Source organism: Tyto alba, unplaced genomic scaffold (genome assembly GCF_018691265.1).
Source record: "Tyto alba isolate M040663 unplaced genomic scaffold, T.alba_DEE_v4.0 Super-Scaffold_21, whole genome shotgun sequence".
In the NCBI taxonomy this organism is placed as follows: domain Eukaryota; kingdom Metazoa; phylum Chordata; class Aves; order Strigiformes; family Tytonidae; genus Tyto; species Tyto alba.
This window is the reverse complement of record NW_024881295.1, coordinates 17,879,039-17,893,335: the sequence shown is the minus strand read 5'-3', so window position 1 is coordinate 17,893,335 and position 14,297 is coordinate 17,879,039. Positions and strand designations below refer to the sequence as shown.

The 14,297-nt window shown below is 52.2% G+C and overlaps 1 protein-coding gene across 10 annotated transcripts in view; it reads left to right on the top strand.

The window, feature by feature from the left end:
- The window catches only part of LOC104368842 (zinc finger protein 501), a 29,791-nt gene extending 15,649 nt beyond the window's left edge, over positions 1 to 14,142 (top strand). For 2 of the 10 annotated variants that reach the window (XM_042795262.1, XM_032986092.2), the window contains 3 exons: positions 10,258 to 10,363; positions 10,731 to 10,944; positions 11,629 to 14,142. In XM_042795262.1, the coding sequence (XP_042651196.1) occupies positions 11,643 to 13,064 (1,422 nt within the window). In that variant the 5' untranslated portion in view covers positions 10,258 to 10,363; positions 10,731 to 10,944; positions 11,629 to 11,642 and the 3' untranslated portion in view covers positions 13,065 to 14,142. Of the gene's footprint in view, positions 1 to 1,764; positions 1,822 to 1,877; positions 10,364 to 10,730; positions 10,945 to 11,628 lie in introns of those variants that run through there. The other 8 variants (XM_042795261.1, XM_032986089.2, XM_032986086.2 and 5 more) reach the window with 8 other exon arrangements.
- The last annotated feature ends 155 nt before the right edge of the window (positions 14,143 to 14,297 follow it).

The following is a 14,297-nucleotide window of genomic DNA, read 5'->3' as shown; positions in this document are numbered from 1 at the left end:
CAGAGCTGTGCTGCACATGCCCTTTTGCAGCACTCTACAATAAAAGGCAGAGGGGACCTCGCTCTGCTTGCCCATCAGAAATGCCTCCCCTTCCCTCCTTTACCTCTCACTATTTGGACCTGTTCTCTGGCAGCCGGACTTTTTGCACAACTGGTTTGGTTTTCCCCACCAGTGGTGCTAATTTTACTTGCCTGTCCTACAGGGGGGAGTGTCTTCTTCAAAAGAAAGGTGGAGGGAGCTGGAGCAGTGCTCATAAGAAAGAATGTGCGACCTGTGCAAAGTCCTTCCCTCTGCATAGGGAACGCTACAAAGTCTAGATTTGCTCAAGCTCTGTCTCTGTCTAATACCTTTGGAGTCAGCAATCACATTGCTCAGGCCAGACTTTGTATTTAGGAACAACCCTGCTCTCTCTGCCTTCAGAAAAGTTGCTCTCTGTGGATAGGAAGGGAAGACAGTTGGGCTCTTGTTTAGGTGGAGGCAAGATCCTCATGTTGCTGAGGGCAATTAGAAAGAAGGAAATGGCTCAGTATTTACCAAGTTCCTGAATTATAAAGTTAATTTTCTTGAAATCACCTCCAGGGCACGTCCATGTTCTCTGCTTGTGTGATTAGTGCTTTTCTATCACCTCTCAAGATCAGGAGACTTCTGCAGGAGTCGGTGAACCATCCACAGGCCACTGAGAAGTCAGTTGCCCTCTGAAAAATTGAGGGCTTGGGAAACACTTTCCCACCATTCTTCTCAAAAGCCCACAGAAAACATTTCAGTCATTGCTAGAAACTCGTTGCCACAAACCTCAGCCCCTTACTTACTGCTGTATCTCACGCAAAGCAAACAGCCTTTCCTGCATTCCCTGGGGGAAAGAACACCTGGCAAAACGCCTGTGCATCAGCAGCACTTGCAGCATGTACAGCAACAGGTTAATTTTGCCTGGGGTGGGTGGATCCTTTCCCGTGCCACAAGCTGCATGTGTGTGCGCCCTGGGATGCGTTATGCTGCGCCCAAACTGCACAAGATGCTGCGGTGACCAGCAGCAGAGTGAAGCCTCCATTCACCTGAAGGAAAGCGTCCCCAAGGAAAAAAACACCATCCCGTTACCATAAATTTGTGACGGGAAGCAGCTCTGGGCTTTGGTTTTAGCACTGGTGCTTCCCTACCTGCCGGGACGGTGAAACGTAAGCCAGTGGTGGGAAACACGGGCGAGGAGCCCTGAAAACTCAGGGAGCGTGGCTCCCCGGGGCTTGTGTCTTGTTGCCTACCGGACATCTAGAGAGGTACAGGATGCGACCCCAGCTCTTCCAGCGCGGGAGCTGACCTCGGGAAGAGTTCTCCCTCGTACCTAACACGACCCAAACCGGCGCCGCGACTCCTCTTTCACCCGCGTCCAGCCACACACACACACACACACACACACACACACACACACCGCTTTTGCGGGCGCGGCCAGGGAAGGACCCCCCCGCTCCCCACGGGTGACGGCGGCCTCGCTGACCCGGCCGGGCCCCCGCAGCCCCCGGGGACGGGTCCCCGCCCTCTCGCATGGCGGCGAGCGGCAACTCCCGTCCCGGAGACACCCCCCCCAACCCCCGTCCCCCCCCCCCCCCCCAACCCCCGTCCCTCCCCCTCCTCCCCAGCCCCGGCGGGGCCGCGCCCGGCGCAGGGAAGGGGTTAACACCAGCGAGCCGAGCCGAGCGGAGCGGAGCGGAGCGGAGCGCACCGCGGCCCCGCAGCGCCGCCGCCCGGCCCCGCCGCCGCCGCCGCCGCCCCCCCCGCCCCGGCTCTCCGCGGCCTCGGCCCGCGGCCGCGCACATGGCCCCAGCGCCGGTAAGTCCTGGGGGGGGGGGGGGGGTGTGTGTGTGGGAAGCGCGGCTCCCCCGCGCCCGCCGCAACAATAAAGCGGGGCGGCGCCGTGGGCGGAGTGAGGCCGGGAGAACGGAGCCCCGAAAAGTAACGGGCCGGGAGCGGCCCCCGCGGTGGGAAGGGAACGTGGACGTGGTCGGGGGAAGCCGGGGCAGGTGGCGGGAGGCGGCGCGCAGCCCGCGGGAGCGGGCGGGGGGGTCGGCCGAAGGGTGGGCCCCCCCGGGTCCGTTGCATCGTAGAGGGCCTGGCCGGAGCCACCCGAGGAGGAAAGATTGTAGCGTTTGGCTCGCTGAGGCCGCGTCTGGCCGACCCACGCGTGGGCGGCCAGCCGGGAGCCGCGGGCGGTGGTGGGGAGCCGGGGCTGGTGCCCCGGGCTGGGGGAGCTGTGGCTGCCAGGCAGCTGCTGCAGGGGACACGGAGCTCCGGCGCCTCGGGCGGGGAGCCGGCAGATTTTTGGGCTCTCTCTGGGGAGGAGCGCGGGAGTTGGCGAGGCCCGGGCAGCGCTGCGTTTTGTTAGGATCCCAGCCGGGAAGGACTGCGCGCTGGGCAGCCCTCTGTGGAAGCAAGCAAGCAAGCGCTCTCGGGTTTCCCGTGGGTGAGCTGCCTTCAGCCTTGGGAAAGGTTATGCTTCTCAGGACAAAGGGAGGACCTGGAATTTTGAGAGCTTCTTCTAAGGAGCTCTAAGGACGGACTTCCTTCAGTGGATAAGGACGGAGCCCTCTCTTTCACTCAGCTGTGTCTGTGTCACGCCGGCAGTGTAAAGGGAGCGGGTACCCCTGACCCTCTCCACAGGGATGTGCTTGGTGTGGTGCATCCGTGCGGAGAGCTGCCTTTGTCCCTTTTCGCCTCATAGCCCTCGGTGGAATAGATTACAGGGCGGTCGGCGGGAGGAAAGGTGAATAGGAGACTCTCACTTTTATGGTGGTCTCCTGAAAGCTGAAACCAACCATTGGAGTTTAAGAGGAGGTTTGAGGCAGCTCTAGACTCATTCCGAGTGGAGATTCTGAAAAATGGAGCTGGTGCCCGAAGAATTCCCACTCTGCTTCTAGCAGCAGGTGCTGCCTCCAGATGGCTTCACGTGGTTTTACTTACAGGTGTGTCCAGTGTTTGTAAAAGGAGCAGCACTTCAGCCAAAGCTCCCATAAATCAAACTCTGATTTTCTGAGAGAGACAAGAGGAGGTTCTTAACATGAATATTTATCCTGTGTGTTTCACAGCATCATTTCAGAAGTAGATGACAACCATGTGCAAACACCAATACAAGGAGAACGCTAGGCCAGCAGTTCCCTTGCAGAGTAAGGCCTTCCTGCATCCAGAGAGCATCCCTTGTGTATATATGTATGTATATTCACACACATACTTCTAAAGAATACTGTTCCCTTAATGCTTCTGAGCAGAAACACCTGTATTTGATGAAGAAAGGCCAGTGTTCTCCCATGCCACTCATTGAATGACACAACAAACCCCATCTCTCTGCTTAGGACAGAGAGATAGTCATGGTGGCACAACCACGAGCAGGAAAAAATAATTATTTTTCCATCTTGCCGTGTTTAAGAATAACCATCTCCCAAACTGAACAATAGCGAGTGAACAGCTTAGTGAGAAAGGACAGTATCTCTTCAACACAGTTGTTTCCAAGAGGATAACATCTTTCTCTTTGAATCCTGACCAATAGCATTTCACATGCCTGGGTTTTCCCATGCACTTTGAAAAGGTGGCTTTTCCCCTTGTTTCTCACTCTGTTGGCCTGGGAAAGTGTTGACCATGACAATGTCCCCGGCCTAGGAAGGAGGACTCCTTCTCCTTTTTTCATCTTCCCATATGTCTGCTCTGAGACAGCATATCTGACTGGACACCACGTAGAAAAGCCACAATGGCTGATCCTCCTTTGCTGCTCACTTCTCTCTTCTGTGCCCCGTATCAGTGCTGGTTGCCCACTCAGACACACTTGCATTGTTCAGGGCCACCAGCAGCTCCAGGGCGGCAGTCTGCAACTCTTCCTCTCCTAGTGCCTTCCCCGTGGTCAACAACCACTGAAATGTCTGCAGCGAACTCTGCACTTGGGTATCTTGTAGCCTCAGGAGGAGATCCTGAATGTCACTGGTGGGCAGCTGTCCCCGCTGCTGGCCACCTCCTGTCACCTGCGTGGCGTGTGGGTCAGAAGGATTTAGTTGCATGTTCCTCAACTCGGGTAAGGAGGTGGGGATCACTGCTACTTCTGTGTCAGGGATGGAGTGGGCTGGCTGGGCAGTTGTGGGAGATGTGGGAAAAAGGAGCTGGGGACCGAAGATGCCGGACGACATGGCATCACTGCTCATGGTCATGTTGATGAAGGCGTGTGTCCGTCCCAGATCAGCTTTGGTCTCTCCTGGGCATGCAGCCCTCTGTGGAGGAGAAAACGCACCTCTGTAGAGGCGGTGGGCTTCAAGAGCAGTCACCTAGTCACATCCCTGTTCTGTGGGGTTAGCACTCACTGCACAGCCCCATCTATCCCACTCCCTACAAAGATGAGCCTGGGAAAGGAAAGAAACCTACTTCTCTCCTTGTCAAGTCTCCTCATAAGTCTCTCCTTGTGACTCCCAGTTGTCTTTCCTTCTCTTCTAGCCTGCAGGAATCACCCTTTCTTCTGCAGTAACCTAGATTGTCTCAGCTTGGTTGGGAATGAGAGCTGGAGATAAAGGCTGAGGTGGTCCTCAGAGGTTCATTTTCTTCAAGAATACTTTCCACAAAGTCTTCTTTTTGGCAAGTGGCTGCAGGTGCCATCTGTGTAAGCTTGTCAGCTTGGTGTGAGTGTCCCTGGAAGGTGGGCTCTTTCCTATCTTCCCTATCTTTTAGCTTCCTATTTTCCCACTTCCTCATTTTCAAGGCTCTCCCTTTTGCCCGGTCATTGCCCAGAGCACACCATGGTCTTCAGGAAGCAGCTAAATAACTCACCTTAATGAAATACTTTTTGATAGTACAGCGATAAAAGGAAAAGGCACAGAAGTCGGGGAAGAAATGAGTTCCTGGCAGTTCAGAGCATATGGGTCCTAAAAACAGTCAAATAAAGACAGAGACTCAGTGATCAACTCCAGTGCTGGGGTCCCACCAGCCCTCACAATAACCTCACTGTCTAAGGATATCTCTCCATGAAAACCCTTGTGTCATTTGGGCGGCTCCCTGAACCTTGATGAAAAACTTGGTTATCTCCATGACCCAAGGTGTGAGAGGAGGCTGGTCCCAGGGACACATTTGGATGCAATCGAGTGTGAGAGAGGATGCTCACGAGCTCTCCTCCTCACTGCAGGATCACTACCCACCCCTCTCCCCCACCAGCTCATGAGTCTCTGTCCCCTCCCAGCAATCAGGTCCAGCATGCAGGACCCCCATCCATCTGTCTGTGCTTGGGAGTCACGGTCAGCTTTACCCTCAGGGATGACTCCATGGTTTTCGTACTTGTCCAGCATCTGGACCAGGGGATTCTGGCAGCCGTACAGTGCACGGAGGAGGCAGGCAGTGCTGGCACGGCGGGCGGCCCGGAGGGACCTGAAGAACTGGCGGTACTCCTGGTTGGAGAGTGGTGTTCCGAGCTGCTGCGCCTTCACACCCCGGGGGTCGGCTTTGCAGCTGCAACCAAAGAGCACTGGTGAAAAATAAAATGCAGGGAGTCAGAGGGAGAAGGAAATGCTAACCATGGCATGCTCAGAAGAGCTGCAGGGCTGAACGCAGATCTCTGTTGCCTTCTCTGCATGCAAGGTACAGCATATGGGAAGTGCGGTAACGGGCTTAAGAAGGGGAGGTCTAGATCTGGGGAAAACCTGCTCTGCCCATGTTGAAAGGACCGTAGTATTCTGGGACAGTACATGGCTGAGGGACCTTTGCCAAAGCTCTGGAGGTTCAAATCTTGAACTGGCAGAAACATCTTGGAAGTCATGGCTGAAAGTGGGAATGTAGCTCTGCTGTTGGGGCTGGAGGAAGGAGACTGTTTCCTTTCAAGATTTTAGCCTCTGCAAATTCTCCTCCTCTGGGTTAGTGAGTCTAGACCCCTTAAGTTAATGGAGCATGCCCCAGTGGACACGTGTATGCCTTTACAATGGTCCAAGCGTTCACTGAACCCTTATGGAAAACTTAAAGCCAGTTCTTCACTGTAAAGAACATTACGAAAGCCTGTGAAATCAAACCTTTGGAGGTTAGATGTGCCCAAATAAAAGCTTCATGTACAATCTTAATTTCATCTCCTCTTGCATATGCTTTTTATACATTATTTAAGTACACAGCAACCTACTCTTCTAAAAACTTGGCAGCTCATTCAGTGTAGAGACTGGACCTGCTCTGACAGGGAATCGGTTTCCCAGGTTAGGCACTTACTATATTCAGGACATCTGCTTCATTTCCCACAGCCTTGGAAGGTGTATGGAAGAATGAGTCAGGAAGATGCTGGAAGGGCAAGGGTAGTTTTGTGGATACTCTCCAAGAAGTAGGTTTTATTCCTGGCTGCACCAGAGTCTCCTGTGCGATGCTAGGCAAGTACTGGGTTTCTTAGTGTGTTATTAATGGCATTTTCCTTACCTTGTGGGTTGGCATTTATAGGAAGACTGAGCTCTCTTGCCGTTTTGGAGTCTGCATGTGGTGGATTTTGAATGGCAAATAAGTTCTACATTAGCATATGTACTCTGAGAAGACAGGGCTGAGATATCTCAAACTGAGATTCTAAAAGTAGTGGAGTTTTTTTTACTTTAATCCCTCTCTGCCCTCATTTTGCTGTTTGCAAAATCACTATAAACCAGTTAATAGCTGTGAAGCTGTAAAACATAGAGTATGTAAAAAGTTCCTGAACAAATGAGTCATTCTGTCTATATCAGAGTTCAAATGGGATCAGTAAATAAATGAGTCAAACACTAAAAAATAAGGGTGACATAACATACTGAATAGCTGCTCATTAGAAAAGCAGTGTCCATCCAGGTACTAAAGAAGCCAAAACCCATGTGAAAACAGTGAAGGCAGGTGATTAAAGAGCTGGGTTACTACATCCATGTACAGGGGAAGCAAATCTAGGGTTGCAAAATGACTGTGATTCAAGCAAGCTCCAAGTTTGACTTTGCAATCTCTGTCATAGTCTCTTAACCTGTGATGACTTTTTTTTTTTTTTTTTTTGGTAAAAGCTTAAAAACTTCCTCATGGCCTACATCTTACTAACATCTATGCCATCTTATTAATGCTTATGTGTCTGTAGGTGCAGCAGTATCAAATAAAAACATTTAGTGTTTCCCCCTGAGAGGACAGCGGGGATTATCGAGCACTTGGTGAGGCAGTAGGAGAGGAAAGCATCACACTTTGCCAGGTGACTGTGGAGGGGTTTGCAGAAAGCAGGCGAACTAGGAGACTGAGGGATACAGGACCCCTCCATGGTCTCCTGCTAGGATGTGTCCAAAGCACCCTGGCCTTTCTATCCATTTCTTCCAGCTATATCCCCTTCTGTTTGTCTTTACCAAGGTTCTTTCTCGGGCCTCTTTCTCCTGTCCCCACTGTCACTTCCCCTGGCCAGCTCTTCCCTCCACATCTCTGCCTTTGTGCTTGTGTGTGGTTTACACGCCCAGCTGTCCCCATCACCGCACCTCCAGTCTCCTCCTCTGCTCCTGCCTCTGCCTGCTGCCAGCTCCAAGTCCTCCTCCCTGGCTCCTAGGTCACTCTGGCCCTCCTTGATGAATAAAACACCAACTCCAGTGGGTGAAGACTGGCAAAATGTTAAGCACGTGAAGTCTTTGCCCCTGAGGTATTCGAGGGTGCTCCTGTCTCTTTCTCTCACCTCCCAAATTGCCAAACTGAGGAGTGATGGGGAGAGGTGAAGAGCAGCTGGGTCGCCCGCCCTTTCTTGCAACTTGACTTACTACTCACCAGACAAAACCAGACAAGCCCACGTGGCCGACATCATGCCATGAGTGGTGCCTGTACCAGCCGGGGGGGCCCCTGTGCTGCTGGAGGCGTCACCTCCGCTGCTTTGCCCGCTGCCTGCGTCCTCCTCCTGTCCCTCCGGCTTCACCCAGGAGAGCTGGGGAGGCGACGTGGCTGGTGGTGTCACAGACGCCTCTGTTCCTACCGTTCCTTCCATCGCCGTCCCCGCTTCCTCCTGCCCACGCCTCCCCCCTGCCTCCCCTCCCGCCTGGCCGCCGGGCCCGCACGCTGCCTGGCGCTGGGTTTGTGTGGGGGGAGGCAGCGGCGGCCGCCTGCCTGAGGCTGAGTTGGGACACAGGCCACCTCCTGCGGCAGCGGGGTCTGCCCTCCTCCTCGCTGTGCCACTGGGTACGAAAAGTCCTCACAGAAGTTGTTTGGTTTCTCTGGGTTCACACCCATGGTAGCATTCTGTTCTCCGTGCCTCTCCCGTCTCCCCGAGACTCATGTTCCGAGTGGTGGCTCACCCGCTCCTGGCCAGCCATGTCCTTCGTGGGGCAGCCCCTTTGGAGCCGCTCTCTGTCCTCACAGGAGCTCGGTGCAGCCCATTGCCTTCCCACTCTGCAGATCACCTCTCTCGTTCCTTACTCGGCCTCGTAAGGACCAGGTTACCTCATCAGCCAGGACTCCGCTTGGGGACTCGGCTTTGTCCAAACATGGTTGCTCTGGAGACCGGCGCCTTGTCCCCTGTCTGGTGCTCGGTGGCGTTTCAGATCTCCCATCTTGTTGAGGGACAGATCTTTACTACCCATCACACAACTTGCTTTTCTGCCATACCCCACAACCTGCCTAGCTCTGCCCAGCATCAGCTGTCTTCCTGAATCTGCTTTCTGCCTTCCCTAGGTGCTCACCCACCGTTTTAGGGTGCGTGTTGACCGTGTGTTCGCAGCAGCTGTTGAATGACAGCAGGAAGGGACTGAACCAGAAGGATGTTTCTTTCCTCCTAGAATCAGGATGATGGTTCAGCAGGGTCAGGCTTACTCACAGAGTGGCACTGCCTCGTAGGTGGATGGGGGTTATATGAGGAGGGAGACCTCAGCTTCCTTGCCTCTTATTGGGATCAAAGCCTGGAGCCGCTGCCTGCTGCTGGGAGGAGTGGAAACACCCTCTCCCCAAGGGGTGATCCCCATCGAATCCACTGTGGAGAAGGCGACGTGGAGAAGGAATGATGTGACTCCAGGCTGAGGCAGAGCCACCAAAATGTCAGCTCTCCATTTTATCAGGGGCTTTCTTTTTTCCTGATGGCGTTATGTAGGTGGGGAAGTCTTCCCTCAGTCCTCGGGAGGGTCTGGCAACTATCACAATATTCTCCTCTGGTACACCACGGAGCAGCCAGTTCAGTATGTTTCTGATTTTGAAAGGAAAACATGCTGGTTTACATTATTTTTTCTTACAAACACCCAGTCATGAGTAATTTTACACTTGTTCCAGGTGGCACAGTGGGAATCCACGTGACCAAAATGGTGCAACACCATTGCAGAGCTGGCATTCATATATGCAGTTTTTAAACTTTTTTTTTCTGCAAACTGTACATTTTTAGGATGTCACTGAGCTCTCAGCATCTTAAAATGCCTCTGTACAATTACCACTGCACAAATGTAGTGCTAAAGCTAAATGGGTGACCTAATTTTCTATCCCACAAACCCCACTCCTGCTCAGCGTACTTCTGCTCTGAAAAGAGATCCTTGAAAAGTGGGATTGCGTGTTGGCGGACTAAATCATCTCGGTGTTCCTGCGTAAACAGGTATGTGTGACTGTTTTTCTGCTCACTGCCAGCCCTGTAAAATCCATCTGGAACCAGTCAGCTGAATTGCCATTTTTTTCTGTAGCACCGGACAGGAAATTCTGCGTTTGGACTGCTCCTGTTGATAATGTGTGAGCAGACCAAAATCCCTTCTCTCACCCAGACCGGTGTGTGCCTGGCTGAGCTACTGAGAGCAACCAAGCGAAATACCCCTTCAGTTAAGGCAATAAACAGGACACCGGACAGACACGGAAAGCAGCCCAGTTGTGAAGGTGGCATTTTTCCTCTGCCTGCAGAACAGAACTGCATTAACTACATTATGTTCTCATTTAGTTCACTGGGAAGAAAGATGATGGAGAGAAAATGGTTTGAGGAGTCGGTATTTTTCTTATACAAAACTCAGTAAGAGGCATTTTTGGTCTGGAAGTGCAGCAGGAGGAACATCCAGACGCTTGTGAGAAGGCAGCAAGCTGGCAGGCAGTTCTCTGCAGCAAGTGTAGCCGAACCCATGTTCGCTACGTGAGCTGGCCACGGTTACTGGACCTGAACAGCAGTGTCACAGTGTGCGTGGCAGAACAGACAGTGACCCTGACTCATGTTTCTGGGTGTCATTTTCCTCTGGTCTAGGTTGCTTTCATCTCCTAAATACTTACCCTCCTGTAATCTCACTCTACAGCACCACTACTATGATGGGTATTTATTACATCTATTTTTTTTCCTCTGATCAGTATCTGCAATCCTGACTTGGCTTGAACCTCCTGGATGGAGTGAAGAGAAAGAGCTTTGTGGCCAGAAGCAGCTAAACACCGAGACAGTAGAGAGATTGATCACAAGGTGAGAAAGTGAATAGAGCATGTCTGGGAAGGGAAGACGAGAGCTGAATGCTGAAAATTTGGCATGTCTTGTGCTGCACGCTCTTGCACTCATCTTGCCTCTTCTGCTCCTGTACTTTATAGATGAAACACACTCCTGGGGTATCTAATACCCGTTCAAAAAGACCCTATCCAAAATGAAATAATATCCTGTGTATTCTTCAGTGAAGAATATACTCAGAATGTTAGAAGGCATAACTAACCAAAGTGTGGTTTTTTCTTCCTTTCATGCTAACAATATTTTAATGTTCTATTCGTCAGTTCGTTGCCTTGAGGTGCATGCCTTGGGCCAGTGTTATACTTTTATTTGTACTACAAATGTTTTTCAGCCCTGAGTGTCGTAAACAAAACTTTGGGGATCGGTATAACCTGTGCAGTGGTGTCTTCCAAAACGTGCAGATCACCAGAAACAAAACCCGAGGGGTTTATCCTGCTGCATTCACCTCTTATTCTGACCTCCCACACGTAGAGGATGATGTCAACTGTGCAAGCAGTGCCATCCAGCTGATCAGCTTACCTCATGCTGCAGCATCCATTTCCAAGGTGTGTTCCCCATAGGAGTATAACTAATAAAAAATCAGGAGCCTCTAAATGTTTCAGTCTAAGTGTTCATTTCCATGCTTGATTAATAAAAAAGCTTATCTTTCCACTCAGTTGCCTATCTGTTCTGTAGACAAAATCTAGATACAATTTGCTGCAGAATAAGTAGGGCTTCCTTTTTGAAGAAAAGGGCTATGACTGGAAAGAAGAAAGAAAACAGTCTGCTTGGCAGGGCTGGATGTTCCTGTGGTGTTGGCTGCTTTCTTCCTTGATTAAGCATGGGAGTGCTGGAAGAAGAGCAGTGATTCATAGGCAACAGGAAGAGCAGCAGCTGCAGTGAGGGCTGTTGAGGAGAGCAGTGATGATGTTCCTCTAACCTCGCTAGACGTGGGAACTCTGAGGACAAGCAAGTGACAGGTTTTGTCCTTCAGGGCTGTAACTTTATGACGGAGGACCCGCTTTGCTATCTGTGCCACTGTGGCCGCTCATCCTCGGGTCACACTCCCTTCCCGTGCTCCCCGGTCTCTGCGCCCTCACTCTGCCCAGAGAACATACCGAGGGGCTGGCTCCTGCGCTGTTAGCTAACGGGGGCTGACATGCAGCAGGTCTCTGCAGCTGCCCTGTTTGGACTTCTCCCTCAGAGAAGCAGGGAGGGTTATTCATTGCTAGTTCCTCTGTTCACTCCAGCAGGTGACAGGACCATGGGCGACACACAGAAGGGCAAGCTTCACCAGGAAAGTCCTGTGAGAGCTGAACTGCATCTGTTCTCCTCCAGAAAGCTCACAAGAGATACCCTCCAGGATGCCGATCAAAGACAGGACCACAAGAAGGAGCTGGAGACAGAAAGCGAGGTGGAGACATCTTTTGGGAAGAGGTGGGGAATGGTAACTCCTTGTGGGATGGAAGTCTGGGAGTGCGAGGACAGTGGTAGAGCCCACATCAGCAAGGTTGTCCTTGCTGGGGACAAGCCAGATCCACCCATGTGTGGGAATGGCGCCATTTGGATTCAGCAGGTGGGAGAGAAAACCTACGAGTGTCCCGAGTGTGGGAAGAGCTTCAGCCGGAGCTCGTACCTGAGCCAGCACCAAAGGATCCACCTGGCAGAGAAACCCTTCAGGTGCTCCGAATGTGGGAAGAGTTTCACCCGCAATTCGGACCTGATCAAACACCAGCGGATCCACACCGGTGAGAAGCCCTACCAGTGCAACGAGTGCAAGAAGACCTTCAGCCAGAGGTCCAACGTGATCAGGCACCAGCGGACCCACACGGGAGAGAGACACTACCGGTGCAACGAATGCGGGAAGAGCTTCAGCCAGAACTCGCATCTCATCGTCCACCAGCGAAGCCACAAGGGTGAGAAACCCTTTAATTGCCCCCGGTGTGAGAAAAGCTTCAGCGACCGCTCCTCCCTGATCATACACCGGAGAGTCCACACTGGAGAGAAGCCTCACAAGTGCCAGGAGTGCGGGAAGCGTTTCCGGGACAGCTCGGCCATCATTCGGCATCAGAGAATCCACACGGGAGAGAAACCGTACGAGTGCACCGAGTGCGGGAAAACCTTCCGGCAGAGCTCCTCGCTGGTGACCCACATGCGAACGCACACGGGTGAGAAGCCCTACAAGTGCCCCGTGTGCGGGAAGGGCTTTAGCCAGAGCTCGGCGCTCACCACCCATCGCCGGATCCACGGGGGGAAGGCCTTGCCCATGTACCACGGCGGCCTCCTGCCCAACCCCTACCAGTGCGCCGAGTGCGGCCGGAGGTGCAGCGACCGCTCCACCCTGGCCAAGCACCAGACCACGCACGCCGAGGAACGGCCCTACATCTGCGTGGAGTGCGGGGACAGCTTTCGGCGGAGCTCGGCTCTCAACGTGCACCTGAGGATCCACCGCGGGGAGAGACCCTACAAGTGTGAGGAGTGCGGAAAAACGTTCAGGCACAGCTCAGCCCTCGGTGCCCACCTGAGGATCCACGCAGGAGCCAAGCCCTACGAGTGCGGCGAGTGTGGGAAGAGCTTCCGGAAAAACTCGACGCTTAAAGTGCATTTGAAAATCCACGCGGCCAAGAAACCTTATAAATGCACGGTGGGTACGAGGACACTCACTTCCCGCTCACTTCTGCCATAGGGCTGGAGCGGATGTTTGGAGCAGGAAGCAAAAGCAATGTTTGGGGGTACCTGTAAAAGGTGGGTGATGATGACCACGGTGGGAAAAGACTGACTAGAGACGCGGTAACTCGGGTGTCAGGGCTGGGTGTTTAACCCCAGCGACACAAAGAACCTTTAGGAGGTCTGGAAGCAGGGAGTTAGTCCTAAGAGCCGAGCACTGGTGGTTTAGGAAGGGTGCTGAGAGCCTAGGGAACGGGCACCAGCTTCTGGGTAAGTTGGGGTCTGGGACTATGTGGTAGAATAACAACTGGGAGAATCAAGCTTGTAAAGTAACTTTACAGCTAAAGCGAAGGTCAAAACTTCCAGGTTGGTTCTGACTCAAAACTTTGGCTTGTTAAGACACTGTAGTAGTCTTAGGAACTCTCTTTTCATTACCTTCCCTTATTTTTCATCAATGTAGTAAGTTTACCCAGTGTTTGACAAGGTGCTTCTGAATCTATTGAGTCTAAGACTTTGGAGATGAACTTCAATCTATGTGTCTTTCCTTCTTTTTTCCCAAATCTTACATGGGACGATGAATTCCTACCTCTACACACAAAGCCTGAGTGACAGGGTAGCTGCGTTATGCAAAGCTGTCATGGCTCTTCCCAGAAAACAGGGATGCTCAAGCATTTCCAGTTGGAACACTGCCCGTTACTAGTCTGGGGCACCTTCTCCCAAATTTGTCCTTGCTGGTTTGAAACACCTTCCAACCTGGGACATCAAAAAAAAAAAAAACATGGGCAAAAACGTGGCCTTACCTTATTTAACCAAAAAATGTGTTTCCCCACCCCAGATGTCTTAGTCTGAACTGGTACACGATGAGTTCCTCCTGGTTGTCTGGAGACGGTTTGCAGTTTTGTAGCAGAGTACTCTTCTTTAGCCCACTATTGTTTGTAAAGTATTAACATACAAAGTCCAGCGTTAACAGTTAGGAATTGCTATATTTGCATTTATTACCACGCTAATGATTGTGTATTACATAAACCTCCTCTATATTGCTATGTTTTATTACTAGCTATGTGTTTCCATCCTAAATAAAACGTGGCGGGGTTTTTTGTTTTGTTTTGTTTTGGTTTGGTTTTTTTTTCCTCTGTATAACCCAGTTTTCTGTCCCTGCGTATGACGGGGGTGAGCTTGCAGAGGGGGCTCAGCCCCGCGGCGAGGAGCTTCAGGAGGGACCCCCCGACCAGGCCGGGGAGCAGCTGTGGCG